Source organism: Lissotriton helveticus, chromosome 1_1 (assembly GCF_964261635.1).
Source record: "Lissotriton helveticus chromosome 1_1, aLisHel1.1, whole genome shotgun sequence".
NCBI lineage: Eukaryota > Metazoa > Chordata > Amphibia > Caudata > Salamandridae > Lissotriton > Lissotriton helveticus.
Window position 1 is genome coordinate 1,266,031,061 of NC_136057.1, and position 24,653 is coordinate 1,266,055,713.

General features: G+C 44.8%; 1 protein-coding gene across 1 annotated transcript in view; it reads right to left on the bottom strand.

Annotated features, from left to right (window-relative positions):
- The window catches only part of PRKAR2B (protein kinase cAMP-dependent type II regulatory subunit beta), a 425,732-nt gene that overhangs the window by 42,855 nt on the left and 358,224 nt on the right, over positions 1-24,653 (bottom strand). Inside the window, exons 7-8 of the mRNA XM_078657005.1 lie at positions 17,864-17,965; positions 15,628-15,702 (exon numbers count right to left, since the gene is read on the bottom strand). Of these exons, the coding sequence (XP_078513131.1) occupies positions 15,628-15,702; positions 17,864-17,965 (177 nt within the window). The remainder of the gene's footprint in view (positions 1-15,627; positions 15,703-17,863; positions 17,966-24,653) is intronic.

The following is a 24,653-nucleotide window of genomic DNA, read 5'->3' on the forward strand; positions in this document are numbered from 1 at the left end:
CGCTCTCCCTGAAAATCTGAGACCGACTCTCTGCTCCCCTATGTAGCAAAAATTGCAGAGAAACATCTTAATGGACAACTGCCTATGTTTCTGGAAGAAATGGGTTCTTCACGATACCCAGTCTGGCTTTAGGCGAATCCATAGCACAAAGTCGGCCCTTCTCATGGCAGCAGAATTGCTGCAGATGAAGGAAGGACCATTGCTATGATCCTTCTGGACCTGAGTGCTGCATACGACACGGTGTCCCACAGCCTCCTGCTTGAGAGTCTGTGGGAGGCCGGGGTCGATGGCGGCACATGGGAATGGATGAAAAACTTCTTGCAGAACAGATCCTTCCAGGTTCTGAAACATCCATTCAATTCCAGAGTCTGTCCTCTGTCGCAGGGGGTGCCGCAGGGTTCGGCTCTTAGCCCCACCCTGTTTAATATGTATATGCGCCCTCTGGCAGATATTGTATTGAGGCATGGGATAAAGCTGGTGTCATATGCTGATGACACTCAGCTGGTTGTGACCCTGGAGAAAAAGGAGTCTGGAATGGCATCTGATTTTAAGGTCTTCTTGGGGGAGCTTGCGTACGGGATGAGATACAGCTGCCTCCAGCTGAATGCAGGGAAGACAGAGGTGATGGTTGTTGGAAAACAGCCCTCTCTCTGGTCACAGCATTGGTGGCCTGAGGAACTAGGGCCTACTCTGGCACCAAAAGCAAAGGTGAAGAATCTGGGAGTATGGTTCAATGAAAATCTGTCCTTGTCTGAGCAAATAAACGCTGTGGCCGGAGCCTGCTTTGGCATTCTTAAAATGCTACGCAAAATCTTTGACCTCCCCCCCTTGACGTTAAAAGAACTATTGTACAGGCTCTTGTTACATCTCACCTTGATTACTGTAACATATATTACCTAGGGGTGACTGCTAAATTGGAACATCTTGGAGAAGGTCCAAAATGCTGCAGCTCGCCTGATCTTGAACATCCCTAGGCGGGTCTCGTTGGGGGAAGCTTTGAAGAAACTTCATTGGCTCCCAATTCAGGCCAGAGTTACTTTTAAGGCCTTATGCTTTGGTCATAGGATCCTTAGTCAGAAGGGGTCACGATTCCAGGTCCCCCTTCTTACAGCTTATCGGCCAGCACAGGATCTGAGATCGCTTGGCTCTGCTAGGGTGATTGTGCCCAGAGTGAGGAAGGTTCAAGCTGGAGGGAGATCTTTTGGCTTCCTGGCAGCTAAGGCATGAAATGACCTGCCTGCGGATGTTAGGACCTGCGTGTCGGAGTCTCTGTCCCTGAAAATTTTAAAAACTTGCCTCTTCCGAAACCCGTCTGGTGGATGGAAGTAATATTCCTGCCTTCTATTGTTTTGTCAGTCCTATGCGCAGGAAGGTCGCTAGGTCATAACTGTTGCTGGGTTTTCATTTGATGTTCAAGCGCGGGGACACTCCATTGGAGTAACAGGACCTTTACAAGCTAGCTAATAATAATAATAATAATAATAATAATAATAATAATAAGGGTCATATCATGGAATGTTGCCGCCTTAAATGCCAAATTAGGTTGCACAGATTGGGGCCTTTTCCTTGTTCAGTTCGATGTCTGTCTCTTTCAAGAAAGCTGGCTAACTACAAAAGCGCAGTAAACAGGTTATGTTTCGCTTAGTACAGAGGCATCAACCAAGTGCTGGGGCAGACCATCTGGAGACCTAATGACATGGGTTAGAACTCACCTTGGTTGCACTGTGGAATAGGTTGAGGCAATATCAAGTGGCATTTTGTGTGTGCCCCTTTTATTCCCACCTGACTTAACAGTCTGTATTTACAACACTTACTCCAGACCTATGAGCAACAGAGAGGAATCACAGACAGTTGATCTACTTGCATCCCACCTGGCAAGCCTACCAGTGGGAATACATAAATAGTGGTGACCTGAAAGCTAGTTTGAACCTTTGGTTGTAAGCAGTAGTGAGTTTATGCAGGAGGAGGACAGAGTCTGGTCCATTCCGGAACTAACTCTGTGCCACATAAACAAATGGTCACCGCTGGCTCTCCAATTAAATGCCCTGACTTAGAATCATTGTGTACGTGCATGCAATGGGAGATTTCGATCTCACAAGCAAGGGAGGCACACCTTTAACAGACTACAAAGCACTAGCTTAAAAGATTACATATTGGTTGATGTCAGATTATGGTCATTCATTACTGATATGACAGTCACAACAAGGCATGACAGCAACCACAACGTGCTAGTGATATGTTCCTCCCACTCAGTAGGGTCACAGCCACACGATTGGAACACCTCGATGGTAGGCTTCATCTAGCTACAAACAGGCGTAGGATTAATTGGAGTGCATTGGTACGTTCACAGGACTCAGTGAAGTCTATTTATAAGCTGGTGACGAAGAGTCTACGAGATTTTTGTAATATAGACTCTTATATGGACTAGGTAAACTCCATAGCAAAGTATGGAGAAGTCCATAGCCAATTACGTGAAGCCCCCAAAAACACTTTTATATAGAAGTAAGACATGTGAGGCTTAAGAGGAACCCAGCTTTGTGGTTTATCATTGTAGATCTTCTAAGCTCGCACTAATTACCTCGATCATGTCCCAGGACAGAGAAGTGAGACTCAAGCCAAGAGAACGGCCTATAAAAAAGCTGTTAACAATGCCAAGAGGGAATGCGAGCTGGGGAGATGGGAGGCATTACTCGCTGCTACTAAAGACAAAGACCAAACTACATTTTGGAACCTAGTAGCCACTGGGAACTCTGAGGGCATTGTCGCCATTGAAAGCAATATTGCTGCAGATGTTTGGAACAAACACTTTACAAACCTCTACTCACCAATCCTGGGAGCTAATGCTTCACTAGTGCTGGCAAAGAGCCCCCTCTCCCCCCCCAAAATCAATAGAGGGAGTTTCCACTAGCAATAAGAACCCCATTATCACATGTAAGGAAATAGCCCTGGCCATATTGCTCCCCGCAAAGCACCCGGTATTGACAAACTCCTGATTCTCTCAACCCAAAGGGTAGGGTGGGTGGGCCCCAGTAAAAAGGAAATAAGTGGGGACTGTGTAATCATAAACTACAAAACCACCGAATGGGCCAGAGATTCCATCTTGACCGCGCCAATCCCATCAGATAATGATTACAACACCACCCTGTTCCCACTAGACTACTTTTACAGAAATCAGGCGGGATCTAAAATTCCCGTGCTGAATTTCAAACACCCTAGGGCAATAAATATGCCTCATCCACCTGTACAGCAGGCACCAGCGCAATCAATCAGGCACCCTTTGATTCCTTATGACCCATATAACCAACATACACCACAGCAACCATTGAACTTATTCAGAACATCAAATCCCAACTACTTCAATAACCTTAATTTCCCTGGGCCGGAAACGAGCATCTATGGTCAATATGCAGTCCCAACATCCAATAGATTCCAGATATTTAATTCCTTAGATGAAAATGATTGACTCGGGGATACTCTTGCTGACGAGTCATCTATAACTGAGGAACTTAGGTTGATGGCCGCTAAAACAGTTGAGGAATCACCAACAGACACCATTGTAGCAAAATCTAACGATCCAACTTTGATAGATGCTACCATATGCACTGGTGAAAATCACCCGGAGAACCAGATAACATCACCAGCCACAACAGTTATCGATCCACCCCAAGTAGCTGTAGAAGAGAACCTGAGGGCTATTACGTGGAATATAGCTGGGATAGCCTCTAAGGTAAACACCCCCATATGGGCCGATTTTATTAAACAGGGTTATGACATAATCTGCCTGCAAGAAACTTGGGACAGGGAAGAAGTACATGTTGAGGGTTATACTTCTTTTAGTGTACAGGCTGTGGCATCCCAGGCTGGTAGAGCCAAGGGCGGACTTGTGACCCTGATATCCACCGCACTGACTGAGTTTCGTGTTAGTGATCATGTTGTCCTAGGAGAACACGCCTCCGTTCTGCGCATGGCCCACAGCAGAAATAGAGATTTAATAGTAGTGAACTTTTATAACAACATTGCGGGGCACAAACGGGGAATGTTTATTTCTGACATAGAGCGGGCCATTGATGTGATCTTATCAAGTACATCCAAACCAGCTGTTATCCTATGGGTAGGAGACTTCAACATCAAAACATGTATTTATGCCCTCAAGGGGGCATGTGGCCACAGGGAGGAGTACTCAGGAAGGGAAACAAGTGTATATAATCATTTCCCGCACAATAACTATGGCAGTGCTTTAAATAACCTACTTGCTAAATATGACCTGGACCTCCTAGAATGCAACAAGAATTCGAACAATGTCAAGTGTCCGACATTTCATGGGAGAAACTGTCAATCATTCATTGATCACATTATGATATCTTGCTCCGTAGCTTATATCAACGTCTGGGTGATTGAACAATCGGTCAGTGATCATAACAGTGTAACCGTTGAACTACTGGGCTGGGGAACCAAAAAGAACATCTATGGTCAACCAATCCAGGACATTGCAGCAGAAAGACCAAATGGGATGAGGGTGAAATGGATTAAAGTTGACCCCACTCAATTTGTTGCCAACGTGATCACAAACTGTTGTAGAGAAGTTGAGTATTGCCTGACCTCGAAACCATGCCCACGAACCTTGTTATTCAACTTCCTAACTATAACAAAAACTATTGAGAAATCCCTGACGCATAAAGCCCGGAAATCAAGGAAGGTTATGGCGGTGTGGTTTGATGACTATTGTGCCCAGTCATTAAAAAGGCTGAAAACATCACTTGATGCCACTCCAAGAGACGCGAGTAAGATCAGGGAAGAGCGCCATAACTACAAAACTGCCCTCTCCACAAGGAAGAAGGAATTGCAGGATGAGGATTGGGCGAAATTAGATCTGGCCGCAGATACTAAAGATCATAAACTTTTCTGGGACACTGTAAATAGCCCGTTCTTGAAGAACGACAATATTCCTGAATTAACTTCGCATGTCAGTTGTCAGGCTTGGATAGCACACTTCACAGGGATTTTTAACTCTGATTTTATCTCTGGTTTTATTTCTGTTTCTAATTCAAATGTTTTAACTGCCACACCAACCTGTTTTAAATGGGAGAAATTACTGTTTTCTGTGACATTAAGCGAGGTGATTGACGCAATCGAGAAGAGTAAGGGGGGGAAAGCCCCGGGACCGGATGGGGTCCCTGTGGACTTTTATAAATTCGAGATTACCCTATGGGCCCCCATTTTGACCCGTTACTTTAATGCTGCTATTGAAGATAAGTTACCAACTTCATGAGGTCAATCTATCATAGTGCCGCTTTTTAAAAAGGGCTCTAGGGCAGAAGCACGAAATTATCGCCCAATTTCACTTTTGGACTCATCATTAAAGATCTTAAGTCGTGTACTCCTGGTGAGACTAGAGTCCTGGGCAGAAGATAACAATATTCTTTCGCCCATCCAGTACGGGTTCTGTAGGGTTTTAGGAACTATGGAGCAGTGCGTGAACCTGGAACTTATTATCGGCAAGTACACAAAAGCTAAGGAAGGGAACCTGTTCATGTGCTTTGCCGATCTAAGTTCGGCATTTGATTTGGTGGAACACGCACTACTCTGGCCAACACTACTTGCCATGGGTGCACCACCTGAAATCATTCACCTCCTGGCCAGAATGTACAGTAGTCTTTCTAGTAAGGTTAGATTTGGAACAGACGGTGAATGTACCCCCTTTTTTAAAATCGGCAGAGGGATCCGACAAGGGTGCGTGCTTGCCCCCCTTTTATTCTCCCTTTTTATAAATCAGGTTGACCAATTTTTACAAGAATCTTATGCTGATGCCCCCATCATCAATGGAAAGCAAATACCCGTCCTTTATACGCGGACGACGCGGTCCTGATTTCCAGGACCGCGAATGGGCTGCAAAAGTTAATTAATAAGTTCCATACTTTTATCCAGGGTAGAAAGCTCAAAATCAACAAGGGCAAGACAATGACTATGACCTGTGGAAAGAAAACGAAGAAAAACAAGTCATTCTTTCTAGATGGGGATAAACTCGAGGCTGTCCAACATTTCTGCTACTTAGGCATTATTTTTTCAGGAGATGGGAGATGGGTAAACAAGCAATCCTGTGTTGGTCTGAAGATGACCAGAAATGTAAATTGCATCTTCAGATTTGCCTCTAAATTGGGGGGCCGTAGAATCCGAGAGATGATCTCCATCTACAATTCAAGATGTATGTCCTCTGCCCTGTATGGAGCAGGGATATGGGGATATAATCCTCAGATTGCCCTGTCCATCCAGCGGGAGGAAAACAAGTATTTGAAACGACTACTATGCCTCCCTGTTTCTGCCTCAAATGAGATTACTCACAGAGAGTTAGGCATAAATCATGTTACAGATTTGATTGCATTGCGTCCCCTGTCCCTATGGCGGTCCATATGGGCCAAAGAAGAAACCAGGTTTACCCAGGAAGTAATTATGGACTGTATTAAACTCGACCAACACTCGAAAATCCCCTGGCTAAAACACATTCATTCCTGGTATAAGACCCTCTTTGGTCAGGACATTTTTAAAGATATATTAACTGAATCAGTTTTAACAAAGCGTGATCTCAAATCTTTTTACTTGGACCATGCAAAAGGGACCAGAATGAAGGAGTATGCAATGCAAAGTACGTTTAAATTATATATGGAGTACAATCTTAGCACAGGTCTCCCCTCCTATCTTACATTTGTTAGCATTAATTCCCATCGCTTTTTCCTAGCTCGCCTGAGGCTGGGAATAGTCCACCATTTGGTGGCCTTCCCTACTGTAAAAAAACCCGGGACATGTCTGTGTCCATGTGATGGGAAATCTAAGCAGAGCATCTGCCACTTTTTACTTTTTTGTAATTTTTATATCGGTTTTAGAAAGTTTTATCTGAAGCAATTATTTTTAGAACATAATATGTGCAATACAAGAGCTGCAATGCAATTGTTGTTTGATCTGGCTTCCCCGGATGTGTGTTATCGTGTGGCCACCTATATCCTAAAATGTATCTGGCATAGGAAATCAATCATTATATGACTTTTCCCTCCCCCGTTTACCCTTGTTTATCCCCTGGCTGCTACATTTTATGTTACGAATGTGTCTTATTTTATCCATGACTTATCATTTGAGTTACACTGTTTGTATGTGTATTTATTCATATGCACATTTATATTTATTCTGCATATTTACATCTACCGAAAGCACCTATGGTAATGATTGCCTTTCGGTTTTGCATTTTCGCACTGGCGTTTTGCACAAACCTTTATTGCAAACAAATTGCTGCTAAAATGTTAAAGTGACCTAACAGACGTTGCACTTTACCTCTAATTTTGCATATTTGCACATGCCAATAGCACTTTATGCATATAATAGGTCTTTTAGATTTTGCACTTTACATTGGCGACCTGACTTTTGTACTCAAGTGAAACATCTTATTGACTTAAATAAGATTGGCATGGATATTGATGTAATTTTAATTGTTTCATTTTCAAACTTACATAAATATGATTTGAAACTGTACTTATGTATGTTGCTATATGGTTGTACCTGTACAAACCGAATAAAGCATTTTGAAATGAAATGAATGACAAACTCCTGGGTGATCTGTTTTGGCTGAGACCAATGTTTGGGGTCTCTATTTTACATTTTTATTAAGGACATTATGGGAGGGTTACCAATTCTTCCATCTCTATTTATAACAAGCATTTGCAATGCAAACGGTCTCGCCTTTGGGACCATATAAGTATTTATCCATGCAGCACATTATGCTGGGTGCTGCAACCACTAGCTCAAATTAAACACTGCAGTAAGTGATATGAAATCATTGTTATATCTGACTAGAGTGGCCTGTGACACACCATATACACCTTCTGAGGCCTTAACTGCACATCCTGGTCTTCATAACTGAAAATCATAGCATTGCTTATGGCTCGTCCTCAGAGTTTAGAGTTTGTTACTTCACGAGTACCACTCGACGGACATAAATAAGTGATTAAAATATTGCTAGGTAAAAATCAGTATTTAAGTAAATTCAACAAAATTCTAATCACTACAACGCAGCCCAAATTCATTTTGATTTCCTGGGCTACTCAATATAGATTGATTTTCAAAAACTCATCCTTTTGTCAACTATTAACTACTAGGTTTGATTGTTGTCACATTTCTCAAAAATAGCACACTCTTGAAGATATAGCAGGTCTGCCAGCTGTGTTCCATGGCTAGTACTTATTTTCTAGACTTGCTACATCTGCAGAGTTATGAGTAGGGTAACCTACATATCGGTGCATTATGGGGGTTGTAGTCTTGGTTCATTTTATTTGAGCCAATTGTATGACAACATCTAATAACAAAGGTATGTAAAAGAAAAGACCAGGAATGGAAAAAGTGCTGGCCAGTGGGTACATGGAGCCATCTGGTCACCTTAGTCATAAAGGAGCTACATGTGCTCTGCAAGCCCTGTTTACTTCCAGTAGTTTCCACCTTGTTCCCTGCCCTACGCCCTTCAGTGCCAACAACAACGCTACTGAGAGGCTAAGGACGGAGCTCAGCCCTGAGATATCATCGGGCTTGAAATGCTGCACAATGTCACTTCTACTGTCTCTAGCAATGTGAAGCAGCTGCCTGTTTAATTGTGGAACTAAATTGATTTTTTCCAATCGAGCCGTGTGCATAGATATACTTTACTCTGCATTATATCACTTTAATGTTATGTGACGGAAAAGGAACAACAGCCTCATAAAAAATTGCATGCAGCCCTAAAGTGATCACAAAGCAGTCTCAGAAAATAGAAACAGCCCCTTGTTGATAAACTAAATTCAGAGCAGTCAGCAGCTACAGAGAGGAAGAAGGCAGACTGAAAGACCAAGTTCATATTGAATATACCAGGGATTTGTGAAACGACATCTGCACAGCATTTCTCCATAATGACTTTCACGATTTGTGTTCGGGAGTTTTCGCCAATGCCTGCCCTTTCTCTTAAAATAAAACTATATACAAGAACACAAGTAGCTGACTCCATATCTCATCAAACCAAGTGGAGTCTGGGGAGATTGTATTACTTTAGCCTGCTCTTCCTCCACGGCGACAATGAAGTCCGTATAATAAACATGGGTCATAAAAAGGCGATGTTATTTACAGTTTTCCGTCTTAAAATAAGCTTTTGACTCTTCAGCGTTCTATCTAGTGCAGGTCACCTTCACTCACCTATCAGTTACACGAGTGTGAGCTATTGGCATTATAAATGACAATGCCTTTTATTTATGTTTTGGTTTTTAAAACATAAATAAAAGGCATTGTCATTTACATTGCTAATTAGGACACTGACCCGATGGTCCTAACCCCAGTCCATTTTGATTCCAAGCATCCAATTACCACCTGCCATCAAAGATTTTGTAATATAATTATGAACACATTAGTATGCTTGGTAATATTTATATTGCGAACGATGTTTGTTCAGAGAAAAGAAGAGGCCCATTCTCTGTGGTAGAGTCCACCCAGATGTCCCCCTGCCAATAACATGCTTGTGGTTTGTGTTGAATGCGGCAGGTCCAATAAAGGCATCAGCAGGCAGCTTGTGCACAATGAGTCCTAGTCGTTTATTACCACTTGTCAGCAGGACATTGATCAGGTGCGCAGCTCCAATAGTTTTGACTGATTCTATTGGTGAAAGCTATTGTCAAAAGGGTTCTGATGTGCACTGCAGTCCATGGGTTATAAGAAAGGCTAGTTAAAAGAATAAGGGCCATATGTATCAAGCTAATTAGCATTCGCAAAGGCCGCAATTCTGCGAATTTCGGCCTTTGCGAATGCTAATTTGATAAATGGTATGTATCAAACATGTTTGATGCAAAATAAGGAATAGCAAAATTTGCTATTCCTTATTTTGCGATTGCACTTAAGGAATCTCAAATTTTGCGATTTTGCGATTCCTTAAATGCAATGTATCAAACAAAAAATATTCAAAAAATGCCATTAAGGGCCATATGTATCATAGTTCCGTTTTGCGAATTCCAAATAGCGAATTTTAAGGAATCGCTATTTGGAATTCGCAAAACGGTATGTATGTACAAAATCGCTTTTTAATAGCGATTCCTTACCATCCCTAATTTGCGATTATCAAATTGCTAATCGCAAATTACCCATTCATTTCTATGGGTTAGGAGGCCCATAGGAATGAAGGGGCAATTTGCGATTAGCAATTTGCTAATCGCAAATTAGGAATTGTTTCAAGGGTGCAGGGGTGTCTCAAGAACACCCTGCTGCATCCATGAAAAAGACATTTGGGGGCATATGGCATGTATGGGCGTCATATGGCACCTTTGGTTTTTTGGAAAAAAGCTTTTTGAAAAGAATTCGCAAGTTACCACCAACTAGAAGTTGGTGGTAATTTGCGAATCCTTAATGGCATTTTTTGAATATTTTTTGTTTGATACATTGCATTTAAGGAATCGCAAAATTTCCGATTCCTTAAGTGCAATCGCAAAATAAGGAATAGCAAATTTTGCTATTCCTTATTTTGCATCAAACATGTTTGATACGTACCATTTAGCTAATCGCAAATTGCCCCTTCATTCCTATGGGCCTCCTGGCCCATAGAAATGAATGGGTAATTTGCGATTAGCAAATTGCTAATCGCAAATTAGGAATGGTAAGGAATCGCTATTAAAAACCGATTTTGTACATACATACCGTTTTGCGAATTCCAAATAGCGATTCCTTAAAATTCGCTATTTGGAATTCGCAAAACGGAAGTATGATACATATGGCCCTAAGTTATAAAAAAAATGAAACTTCCAAAAAAAAGCTATTGAGGGCTGTCTAATTCTTTTCAAAGTGTCACACATAACAATATCGCACAATCTGCATGGTGGGGCTGAGATCATCTTCTGAGCAGCTGCTGTGCTTGCCTGCCCTCTTTTGCTGAGCACTGCAGCCAAGCAGTCTATCTCTCGTTAGTGTCTATCCATTTCTGGTGCTTTGCAGTTTTAAGATATCCTTAGAGTTTTTTTGTTGCTCAGAGGGGAGTAATTCTTAATATGTGTATGCTTTGCTCGTCTTCATTGTTTGATTTTGCTCGTGTGAAAGTGTCATAATTACACTGGAACTATGAAAATGTCACACATAGCAATCTGAAACATTGGCAGCTATGGAGTTCAGCTCCTGGCGTGCTGGAAATGGAGGGCAAACCGGAGCCATAAAGCAGGACATGCGGTTTCTGCTGCTGGGCGAAGGTAACAGGACGTGCTCTAAGGCAGGATCACCTCTCCAAAATCTTACGATTTCCGCCTGTAAGAGGCAACTGGTTGCGCCTCATTACCTGTGTCAGAAAACCACAGTGTCAGTTGGTTCATAGTGCATTGTAGTACGCTGCTTCCATAGCAGGGCATTAGAAGTTAAATAGCACAGCGCTCATATATTGCGAATAACACATTTAGTCCATCTGTTGTGGCCAGCGTACTGGAAACCGTTGCTTGGCAGCAATGTATATGTGCTCCATCAACCCCCCATCTTATCCATTGCCCACTCTTCCTATACAGTTTTTTATACTTCATTTTTTTTCCTTTTACTATCAAAAGGGCTCAGGAGTTGCAACTTGTTGCTAATCCTCTATCTATAAATGGGCTTTTGCACACTGTCCCCAATAAAAAAAAAATGAACGGCTCCATCATTACTACTCCATGTCATTTTCCTCCTTTCTCTAGCATCCTTTCTGTTTACATATCCTTTCCTCTTTCATTCCTTTAGTAGGTTAAACACTGTCATTTACAACACCAATACCTTTAAATCTCACAAATGCGAGACCAATTTGCATTGCAAATGCTTATTTTTCTTACAGTTGGAAGTATTTATGTGGCCTCTGACCTCATAACCCGTGCAATGGAACGCTATACAGAGACCTTCACTTTTACCACACATGCTTCATATTTTTAATAAAAACTCATAATTAAATATCAACCCCTCAAGCTGTGCTAGAATTCGGAATCACTTCCACGGAAACCTGCGGAACACGTTTTCCGAGCACAACACACATGGTGTGTATCCAAGAGAGGCAGGGCTGCCAACATGTGAGCAAATTAAACGGTAATAAAGATATACTTGGGAGAGTCTTATTAATGCATAGGAAATGTTGATTGCCAAATGAGGGTAGGTTAACTTGCACAGGAAGAGCACGTGAAGTAAGAGTGTGTATGTGCTTGCTGATTTCTTTCTCATTCTTCGTGGAGCACCCACGTGTGTCTTCTTTTCCTCGTGGAACGTGACTGGAAGGGCTGCGAAACTCAGCCCAGTAGAGGCTGCAGCTCTCCGTTCAGTGCATCCCTCCCCTTGCACAAGCTCTGGTTTCCGAACACGCTCGCCATTGTTTTACTTAATTTCCCCCCCACCCACATATAGGTGCATTTTATATTTCGAAGGCACAGAGATCTGCCACCAACACTCAGTTGAGTTGTGCCTCGAGGTGAACAAAGCTGTGTAGCCGCTGCACACGCACCTCTGTTGCTTGTGCACGAACACTTCCATTGCTTGTTTACGTTTACTTTGGAAGGTCTCTGACCTCACAATCCGTGCAATGGAGCGCTATACAGAGACCTTGAACAGTAAAATGCAGCTCTATGCGTAGTAAATAAAATTAGAATAAAACAGTGCTGAAGCTCCCCCTTTGTGTAAAGAAGTACTCCCACTCTATCCCCTGAAGAGTGCGCTCATCATCATGAGAAAACAGGTACTGGTACTCCTATAAACATAAGTGTCCGGCCCAGTTACCCTTTAGAAGTGCTGGCCTGGGAGTAATGAGACAAGGGGAACATTTATGTAAACAGTGGTAAACACCACGAGTGAGCCCCGTCAGAGTCACTAGAGGTATGCATGAGGTGGTATGGGTGCAACGCGAGGCAGTGGATCGGGGTACTCCCCACCCTCTACTAAGCATGGGCGTAAAATCCGTTCCGCTCGCGCGGATTTGCGAATTTTCGCCAAATTCGCGAGAGTTCGCGGATTGCGAATTTGCCGAAAATTCGCAAATCCGCGCGAAGCGGATTTTTTGCTTGGTCGCACTTGCCAAATAGAATACTATACAATTTTGCGGCACGCAGCGTTCACTTACCGTCATTCAGTGTTTGAAGAGTTGTTTTTCTCCATGTTTGCGTGTACTGCGCCATTTTGGATCTTGCTGCGGGATCCCGCGGGAGTTTGTCGACCGCTATTACGTCATCGCGGCTTGCCACCTTGCACAGCGAGAGTTTGGCAACGCGAGTACGTTATAAAGGCCCGTGATCACGCATCGCGGGAGTAAACACTTGCGAACAAGTAGATGCGGCGGGCAGTGACAATCTCGCAATTGCGAAATTGCAAAATTTGCACTTTCGCACAAGAAATCCACCAGCAGTCAGCATAAACCTTCTGAAAATGATTTTTTATCAGAATAACTCCTCAGGTTGACATTTGCCTGCACTTTTTTTTTGCAAGGAGTCCATTTTGGGGGGGTGGGAGGAAGGAAGTGCCCCACTGTCTCCAACTTCCTGTTCCTGTCCAGCAGACTCCTCCCAGTGCTTTGTTCATGTCCTGGTCACTTTGATTTGGATCTTGACCTGGAAGGATTACTTTTTGTGGATGCTGCTGGATATTTGGATTTCAGGCCGCCTTTTTGACTTTCTTTGGATCACTTTTGGATTAGAAATTTCACAAGTAAGTTTGTTTGAGGCATTACAGTTGCTGCAACTACAATTTTGGAACTTTTTCAGAACATTAAATAAAATATATTGTGCAGAAAAACGATTTTTGCAAAACTGAAAGCACTCAGCAGGTGCAAAAGTTCAATCTTATCATTAGTAACCATTCCCTGTAGTGCTTCCTGAGGGGCCCCTCCAGAGTTCAGTTGCCTACTTGCAACTATTCTATGACCCTGCTCTGACCCTCACAGCAGGCTAAGAGAATAGCTACAAGTATGCCACAAAGGTCCTGTTAAAAAAAATTACACTGCAACAGAAAGCAATTGCAGATAAGGAAGCAGGTGCCAGACTGGAAGTTCAAATTCAGTGACACATTAATCAGCCCCAAATTAATTCATGTCAGTTGAGGCAGGGCAGGTGTGCTTTTCCACCAATAATCTACAGTGATGAACCAGAGGGTGGCATGGGTGAGCCAGAGGGTGGCATGGGTGAGCCAGAGGGTGGCAGTGGTGAAACAGAGGGTGGCAGTGGTGAAACAGAGGGTGCTGTGATGAACCAGACGTAGAAACAACATGGTCGCGACCATTGCTACCCAACAAGTAAGTTCGCGTTTGCGAACTGGTAAAAAACCCTTGCAAAATGGCAGAAACACTTGCGAACACAAAAAAAAAAGAATCCGCAAAATTGGCGAGAGTTCACGGATTTTACGGATTGCGAATCCGTAAATACGCAATTTCGCAGATTGCCAATTCGCAAAATCCGCTCATGCTTACCCTCTACCACCTGTCCACTCCCTGTTATAACGGCCCCCACTCGCCTCACAAACATACAGCACAGCACACCTGTGCGGGCTGGAAAATCCCTGCATTAACCACCCCTGCTCACAGCACGTTCTGAGTCACACAAAACTTGAAGGCGGCGAATATGCGCCAGCACCCTGCGTCACAATACAGCGCCTCCTTAATTGTAGTTCTTTATTTTTCTTAATGCCACGAGGACTGCCCAGAAACGTACCGCCCTATAATTCCGCCGGTCATAGCCTTTCGCAGAGTTGTTGCAGACACAGAACAGTTTTCTTCCGCTTCTGACTGTTTCCGGCAGAAGAGTGCTCCTTTCCGGTTCCGGGCCACTGCTTGGCGTTCTTGAGGTGTGCACACTGCTCCTGTTACGATGGGAGAAGTGGAAAAGGTTGTCCCAGAGGGTCCGCTTTTGTCGCTGGAACCGGGGCGCCAGAAGGAGTTCCGGTGTGCGAAGCAGCGGAGCGAGGTGAGAACACGGAGCATATGATGCAGCTCTGAAGAACGGGGGGCTGCAGAGATCTGGAATCGTGAGCTCTCGGAGCAGGGTATATATACGTCGAGGGCAGTAGGGAAAGCGTGGATGTCCTGCGTTCGAGAAAGAGTTGAGAGTAGCCCTGGAAACAAGCCGAAAAGCATTTTGAAGAACTGACCATAGAGACCGCTTCTGAAGTACAAGCAAGATACAAGCTCAGTGCGAAAGGGTGTTGGTAGAGAATATATATATAGCTGCGGTGTGTGTGTGTGTGTGTATGTGTGTGCGCGCGTGTGAGGGGGGCGGCGGCGGCGTGTGTGTCTGTGTGCGCGCGACTGACAGAGGCATGGCTGACTTCCTGGCAATCTGGAGATGTGCACGCCTCCGGGAGGCTGGGCATGCGCGTCCACAATGTGAAATCGACGCGCGTGCCCAGGTCTGTCTCCCTTGAGAGCCGACTCCACAGCAATAGGTCTCGAGCGAGACCTAAAAAGGAGTCCCCCTTCGTGCCATCAATTACAAACACTTTACATTTCCAACATGTACAGGATCCAAACAAAGAGTAATTAAAGGTACAGAAATGCAAAAGACATTTTCTAAATTGTGGTACATTTGTGGGTTTAACTAAGTTGTCAAAATGCTTTCCATGTTATTTCTAAATAAATCAATAATAAATGTCATCCAACATCACCTGAGCAATAATTTGTTCTCCATCCGTAAACGATCTAGATCCTATTACATCCACCACTTTCATACGTTCCGACAACTAATGAAAAAACAGCACAAACAGTTATATTTTATTATTTTAACAGTGATCACAGAATAATAGCAAAGTGGAGATTCATTTGTTCATAGTAAAACCTAATTGAAAAAATGGTAAAACAAAATACTTAAGGGCAAAGCGATCGCTCACATAAACTTCTAGTAAAATATTTTTTAATTAGACAGTTTTTTGTGTGAAAATGAGACAAACAGGTTAGGACAGGGAGACCCCAACACTGCTAAGTTGAAACATGTGTACTTAAGTAGGAAAAAGAGACATGATGATACAGAGACATGGACAATGGGATAGAGTGACAGAGACTTAAGGAGAGAAAGACACAAAATTAATCATTGACAGAGTCACGCACAAAGCGCCTCATTTCGATAGCGAGTAGTCGGATCGCTGCCCGCTATCATGTCGTCCAGGAGACCGACCGGCCAGCAGGTGACCTTCCGACAGCCCAATTACGATGCAACTGCCTGGGTGGCGGTCAGGAAGTGCTCAATTACACTGCGGCTTGTGCTGTGGCCCAGGAAATAAGGCGCAGCACAAGCTGTATTGTAAATGACCCCTTTTTGCACCTCCATGCACTGTGTGCAATGCACCATGTGGTGCATGACATGTAACCAATATCTCAGAATCCAGCCACATGCAAATACAGTTGTGAACTAAAGATAGTATGTGAGTAAAAATATAGAGGGGATCAGACACAAGATAATGGGGTAAAGTGGGGGAGGGGAAGAAATCAGTCTAGGATTATTAAATGACTGTGAAGATGAGGGATTTGAGATATGTCTTGAATTACACCTGAGACAGAGCAAGACTCTGGTACAAATAGAGCTTGTTCTCCAGTCTTAGGACCTTATATCGAGTTTGGCAGTACGTGGACCACTGCCTGGCGGTATCGGCCTGACGGCAGTGAGCCGTCTGCTGTATTATGAGTTGAGCAGATTGGCTTGGGTAGACCACGGCTGGACTGCCGGCAAAGCCAGCACACTGCTGTCTGCCTGGGTTGCGGTCATGGGAATGCAGCCTCCATTGGGCGGGAAGAGGCGCACCCCCGCCGTCTGTATTACAGTTGACTTCCCGACGAGCCGACCCCGGCATCAGGCCGCCACCTAAAGTTCGTCGGAAACTAAGGACTTGAGAAGCATACCCCTTTTCTGTTCTTCCCAGCATTTTACCCCACAACACAGGCACATCTTCACTGCGAGGAATACAACCCCGTCTTTGGCGAAATACAGGTAAGCGCTTTGGTACCACGTACGCATTATACAAGGACTGCTCACATATGGGTTGGACTCCAGCAATGGGTAGGTGGTATTTTTCTACTTATATCATGCATATGTGTGCATTCGACACATATGCAGTCGGAATGAACACACATGCATCAATATATATGGAAATACATTATTCACCGCCGCAAGACCGCTGCAACCACACCGTCGGCCCCTTGGGAAACTCTTAATTCATCGGCCGGAAGACCACAGGCGTAGTGGTCTCCTAGCAGTTGTGGACATGGTCCTTTTGCGGTCGGACTGCCAAACTCGTAATAAGGCCCTTAATCTCAGATGCATGTGTTCTTTGTCAGTATTTTGGATTTCCACCCTGGCCAGGGAGGTTCTACTGTTAGTGTGCCTCTGAACCTAATGAGGCTTATTAAACAAACTACATTTAGTAGTTAGTAAAGTAGTACTATAGGAATACAATTCACACACTACGAAATGCTGTTAACTAAAGTATAGCCAATTATTTCTACCTCGACTATATTTTCTCTGCAGAGATTGCTGCCACGGTGGTGGAGATTTCCACACACATAGGTATACATTTTAGCAATAAATGTGGGAGGGACAAGGGGAGTGGCAACATCCTGCCATCTGGAGTTAAGAATATTGGAAAAAGAAACAAGAAAAAGTAAAGTGACTGTATAATAGAGTAACTGTTCTTAAACAACATTTAGATTTTTACAGTTACAGAAAGTACTAGAGACAATGTCCTCATACAATTCAATAATTTCAGGTGCCCAATCAATAATTTTGTTCAGCATCTTTCGTCAACACTTTCCAAAATCAATTCAAGTGTCAATTTTAATGTACACCTGGCATATCTATAAGGAATACTACTCCAGCAGCATCAGCTAGTAAATATAACAAAGAAAACTTACCTCTAATGATTTAAGGAACGGCAATGATTCTATAAATGTTTCATACATTCTTCTTTTTTTGGCATTGTTCTTTACAATAATTCTCCGAAAGGTTACCCTATCCTGTTGAGCAAAATTAAAATAAGACACATTTTCAGTGCACAGCAGCTTATGTTTTGGGCTATAGAGATAGTTTAGTTAGCACACACCTACTACCAAACTTCCCATATGACATAAGGAAAACAAGCCTTTGACGATACTTCATAAATTACATACTTGTTAATTCTGGACCCTTTTTGAAAGGGTACAGCTAAACAGCAGATACATATACGTTATTTTCACCTCCAGATAATCAGTAGCTGCATGAATCTTAAAATATTTTGACTTTTTACAGCTAGCCTCTTACCAGCCCTAGACAGGCTAACATTTCCAACGTTGGGTCAAAGAGCAGTAATTCATTTCTGACCTTCACTTAAAGTGTAGTCTGGCAACTATGTAATTAACGTGGGCAGGTTTAGCCTTGCCAAGATGCCCCTACAGAAAGCACAGCTTAAACAAATTCTACCTATTTACTATGGGTGGCTGGGAGGAGCTCAAGCACGCCATGGTCTGTGTAGTTCTTAAAGTGCCCACAGAAGCGGGTAGGGAGGATCTCAAATTGGGGGGGGGGGAGGGGGGCAGTTTCCAATGTTGATTCCCATAGAGATTTTAGACATGACTACAGCCTGAACTGCTGTACATTGAATCACACCAAATTTGGCAAAAAGCAAGCTCTTGGTCCATAAGCCGTTGCACCCAGTCACAGACCGACTCAGACACTCACACACCCACTCACAGACTCACTTAGACCGTTACACATCCACTCACAGACCCATCCAGATACTCATGCACCCACTCACAGACCCACTGACACACTCTCATACCCACTTACAGACCCACTGAGATACAGATGCACCGTCACAGACCCACTCAGATACTCACACACCTACTGAGACATTTTCATAACCACTCAAAGACACACTGACACAGATGCACCCAGTCACAGACTCACTCAGAGACTCACACATCCACTCACAGACCCACTCAGACACTGATGCACCCACTCTCAAGTCCACTCAGACACTCTCACACCCACTGACAGACCCACACAGACACTCTCATACCCACTCACAGTCCTACTCAGACACTCACAAACCCACTCACATTTACTCAGACACGAATGGATCTACTCAGAGACCCACTCAGACACTCTCACACCCACTAACAGACCCACTAATGCACTCATTCACAGACCCACTCAGACACTCTTACATCTACTCACAGACATACTCAGACACTCACACACCCAGTCACAGATCCATACAGTCACTCACACACCCAAATATGGACCATACAGCCACTCACACACCCACAAAACCACTCACGCACCCATACAGCCACTCATACACCTACTCGCCTACCTATATAGCCACTCACATACCCACTCTCAAGCTTACAGGTTACTGTTACAAAATAAAATTGAAAAAACTTTTGAAATTCACTGAACAAACCAGAGGTTACAGGGATGTTATAGTTAGGAAATAGAATTTAAAAAAAACCTTAGAAATTCATTGAAAAAAACAAAGTTTACAGGGACGTTATAGTTAGGAAACAGAATTAAAAAGTCATTGGAAATTCACTGGAAAAAAACAAAGGTTACAGGGACGTTGTAGCTAGGCTCAGATTGTACATGCACAAAACCATAGAAATTCAGCAGTTATTGTTACTTGAGCTAACTATCAGTAACCCTCCTGCAATGCACTGCTTATGGCCTCACATATTACATCACTCATGTCATGGCCAGTGACATCACTGATGATGTTTCAAATGACATCACTGATGACATCATCTACAGAGCCACTCATATTTTCACACAACCACTCATACAATCACTCAAACCCCCACTCACTCATGCATAGAGCCACTCATTAAAAAAAATAAATCTGTTTATTGATTTTCAAACACAAACAACGAACTCAGTAGTCAATTACATTCAAACAGGCTCTTCAATATTATCGCACCAGATGATAAAAGCGGATGGCGTATAATAGTATAGTCAGCGGAAAGGGCAGGATAAATATTAAACAACTGTCAATTAGCATTTACATAACCGCCACCCCCTGAAAATAATAGCAAGAAATCCATCTGTTACACAGGTATACATGTGCTGTAGAGCTATATAGTATGAAATCAACTACTTACCCTCCCGTTCCCTCCCACACTGGCGTGTCGCTTATCACAGCGTAACTAATCTATACAACAAATTGGAGCAATATAACTGTACACGGTACCATATACCTAGCACTATATATGAGCATGATCACGTTGGGAAAGGGGGGCGCATTCATCCATTCCATCTCCCATAGTGGCGCAACCATCCGCTAAGTCCCACCTCCCGATTGCACACTCAGGTCTGCTCCAGAGTCTGCATCATAGCCTTCAATTCAATAACTAGGGTCTCCCACGCCCGGGCTGCATCTAGTGCCTTCTCATTACGGGACCGTTGGGCTTGTTGCAGGCGAATTACACTTTCACTCCCTGCCCATGTAAGCAACGCCGCTTTCCATCTAGCAAAGGTCGGCCCTCCTGCATCTTTCCAGTGAAGTGTGATTTCCCTTTTAGCTAATACCAGTCCCAGTTCTAAAAATGTACTCGTTATTTTAGTCTTGCTAGTGTGGGGGAACCAATGTAATAAACAGGTACCCTTATCCAGAGCAAGCTGCCGTTCTGTAATATCACATAATAACGCCATTACGTCAGCCCAATAAGCCCCCAATTGCGGGCAGTCCCATAACATATGTAAAAGGCCCACGTCCACAAGTCTGCAGCGGGGGCACTGCGCTGTGTCTAAATGAAAATATTGCTTGATCTTCGCTGGGGTGAGGTAAGCCCTATGCAGAATAAAAAATTGGATCAGTTGAAATCTGGCATTTCTGGTGCTCTTCCACGCTCTTTTGACTATTTGCGACCAGGCCAAGTCCGGTATGTCCCTATCAATGTCTAATGTTCATTGGTCATGTAATTTCTGCAGTGGCAGTGAGCCCTCCCCAAGCATACATTTGTATAAGCAGGTGACAGCTTTGTAAGTGCCTGCCGCCATTACTATATATTGGCATACTGAGCTCACCGTCGGTTCCGACAGTCCCCTGCCCCAGTACTTTTGTATGGCAGGTATCAAGGTAGTATGAATTAAATATTGCCCACGCGGAAGCCCAAATCTCTCCTGCAACTCCCCATATGGTAGCAAAGTTCCATCTTCATATAGGTCACCCACTACCTGCAATCCAAGAGACTCCCATTCTGCGAGAGCCAGCCAGTCCCCGTAATGCGGTAGTGCGGTGCACATACCTAAAGGTATCTCCGGGGCATAAGGGCACTGCATTCTAATTCTATTATGATAACGTTTCCAGCAAAGTCTTAAGGTGCGTTCCTCAATGGACAGCGAGTTCATATACAATTTCTGTTGAAGTATGATAAATGCCAGTACATGTCTAGGTATATCTGGTTCACAGTCTCTTTCAGGGCCCCTAAATTCCAGTGCTACTGCCTGAGTAAGCCCCTGAAATTGTGTGGCTAGATAATATAGCTCGAAATCAGGGACCGCCAGGCCTCCCACCGCCCTCGAACGTATTAACGTATCAAGTGCCACTCTCCGTCTCTCGTTTCCCCAGATAAAACCACCTACCATAGACCGGAGCTGGCGGAATAAGGAAGCAGGTATCCACACCGGCAGCGTTCGGAAAAAATATAGTAGTCGGGAAGTGCCACCATCTTCAATAGTGCTACACGCCCCGCCACAGATAAGGGTAATGTCCCCCAAAACTGCATGCTAGCTTTAAGGCTTCGCAGCGCCCGGCCAATGTTACCGTCTAGTAGGTCCTCCTGAGTATGATAAATATGTGTCCCCAGATAGGGGAGGCAGTGGGGTTCCCATGTGATGTCTCGCGCAGTCGTCGGCGGAGTGCACGTCTGGCCAACTGGGAAAACACAGGTCTTCGCCCAAGTCCGGAGATCTCCCCAAATCTGCGGAGTAGTGCCCGGGCTCCCTCCAATCCATCTCCGCATCTTTTAGGAACAACAAGAGATCATCCGCATACAGCGAAATATAATGCGTGCGACTTCGAAGCTGTAAACCTTGGAAGTCCCTCCCTAGTCTAGCTCTGATAGCTAATGGCTCTCTATGGGCAGAGCAAACAGCAGCGGGGATAACGGACACCCCTGCCGCATGCCACGTCTCACTGGGTAGGGGGAGGAGATGACCGTTCCTACCTTCACTCTGGCGCACGCCGATGCATATAGTATTTCAGTCCAACGGACGTAGCCGTCCCCCAGTCCGAAGGCTCTCATAACAGAAAACAAGTAGGGCCATTCTAGACTATCGAATGCTTTCGCAATATCCACAGAGAGGATTGCTGCCATTGGATCCCCAGCCTGGTCCCCACCTAGCATGTGCACCAAACGGCGTATGCTGCCCACAGTGTGCGGGTAGGAATAAAGCCGGCTTGGTCCGGGTGAACCAAGTGTACCATGTGCGGGAGGAGTCGAGTGGCTAAAACCTGACTCAAAATCTTATAATCAGAAGTGAACATAGATAGGGGACGATATGCAGAGGGGTCAGTGGGGTCCTTGCCAGGTTTAAGTAGAGGGATGATGACAGCTTCTCTAGCAGCAGTCGGTAATAGACCTAGTTCCTTGGCTTCCTTAAAGACTAGTAATAATCTAGGGGCTAGAGCATCTATGTAAGTCGCATAAAACTCTATGGGTAGGCCATCAATCCCTGGAGTTTTGTTTCGCGCCATGTGCTTGATAGCGCTTCTAATCTCAGACAATGTAATGTCCTGTCCAAGGGGGTCCGCCTGCTCTGCATCTAGGACAGGAAGTTCCAAGTCTTCCAGTAAAGCTCGGATGTCAGCCTCGTCGGCATGTAGTTGGCTATCATATAAATCTGTATAATAAGCGCGGAAAAGGGCATTGATCTGTTGTTGAGAGTATTCAGTCTGTCCCGCTGGGGAAGTCAGAGCTAGAACAGGAGCACTCCGGGGGAGTGGGTCAGCCAACCATGCCAGTAGTGTGCCCACCTTATCCCTCTCAGCATGCGCCTGAGCCAAATAAGCCCTATGGTCAAAGCTCCTCAAGCGGTCCACGACCACCGCCACAGCCTCCCTTGATCTCAACACCAGGTCCCGCGCGTCAGGGTCAGTCTGATGTTTACGCTCAGTCTCCCTAAGCGTATTTTCTGTGGAATCAATTTCCCGTAATAGCGTCTTCTGTACCCCTACCCACTTAGTAATACACAAGCCCCGGGTCACCACCTTAAAGGCGTCCCATTCCAGGGCTGTTGTCGTAGCTGTACCCTTGTTTTCAATAAAGTACCACTCTATTCCCGTTTCCAGCTCAGCACGGAAAACTGAGTCCTCCAGCATCTCGGGACGCAACCGCCAGGACGGCACAGCCGGGCGCTCCAGGACCCAGCAGAAACCCACCAACAGCGGGTTGTGATCAGAGATAGTGCGCGACAAGTATTCGCTATTAACCACCTAGCAGCCAGAGCAGTGCTACACAAAACTGTGTCAAGCCGCACATGCAGCTCGGGCATGGCCGAGAAGTAGGAGTAATCGCGCTCATCGGGGTGCTGTATCCGCCATACATCAACAAGCCCCCAGTTTTCCTGCCATTGCGATCTGATCTTTGACAATTTATGAATTGGGGCATCAGGTAACGGGGGGTGGGACCTATCCATGTCTACATCGACTATGGAGTTAAAATCTCCTCCCATCATTACAGGATTCGTGAAGTAGGCAGCCAGTGATTCAGACATGCGAGCAAAGAAAGTCGCTTGCTCTATGTTAGGGGCGTGAACACTGCAGAGGGTCACATCCCGCCCATTAAGGCGTCCCACAACCACCACATACCGGCCCTCAGGATCTATCACCTGTTCAGTCATCTGGAAAGGGACCCCGGCCCTGATCCAAATCAGCCCTCCTCTCGCAAAGGCTGAATAAGTAGTATAATAAAGCTGCCCTCGCCATCTACGCTGCAGTGCTAATCCTTCGGTTTTAGTCAGGTGTGTCTCTTGTAGGAATACTATCTGCGCACCTTTGCGTACTAAATAGGAGTGGATTTTGTGCCGTCGCTGCATATAGTGTAACCCCCGCACATTCCAAGTCACACATTTCACATCAGGTAACGGTCCCATAAACAATATGACAAAGCACAATAAGTTGCTGCTCTCTCCAAGACACGACTGTGAGTACTAACCCAAAACTGAATCTCCCCCCTACCCCAACTACTCCAGATCCCTCCCAAGTACTTCCCTCCCTCCTCAGAACAGGCACTAAACTAGTGAATCCAAACTGAACCCAACAAACGCACTCACAAGACGTCAAGGCGTACTAACTGTAAACCATCCGGCGGGGGTGGGTTAGAGCCTAGCAAACAACAACAGTCAGCCAATGTCCCCGGCACCAACCCCTCAGCAATATCCAAGCCCCCAGTGGTGAAGGCGGCAGCGCTCCCTCATCAATAGCTCAAAGATCCACTGGTGACCCGGCACCCCCCCAGCCCTCCAGAGCCCCAAGCACCCCAGGCCCCAGCCGCCCGCCACCCAGGGGTTCAGGAAGTAGTCATCGGCAGCAGCCACAATAGAGATCCCCCAGTCCTCCTTGGCGTTACGGAGCATCCACCATGTCATCTGCTGTGTCCGGCGTCACCTCGGGAAGAAACTGTCTGCCAGCCTCCGATAGTTCAGTCTCAGTGTCATCAGCTTCCTTTT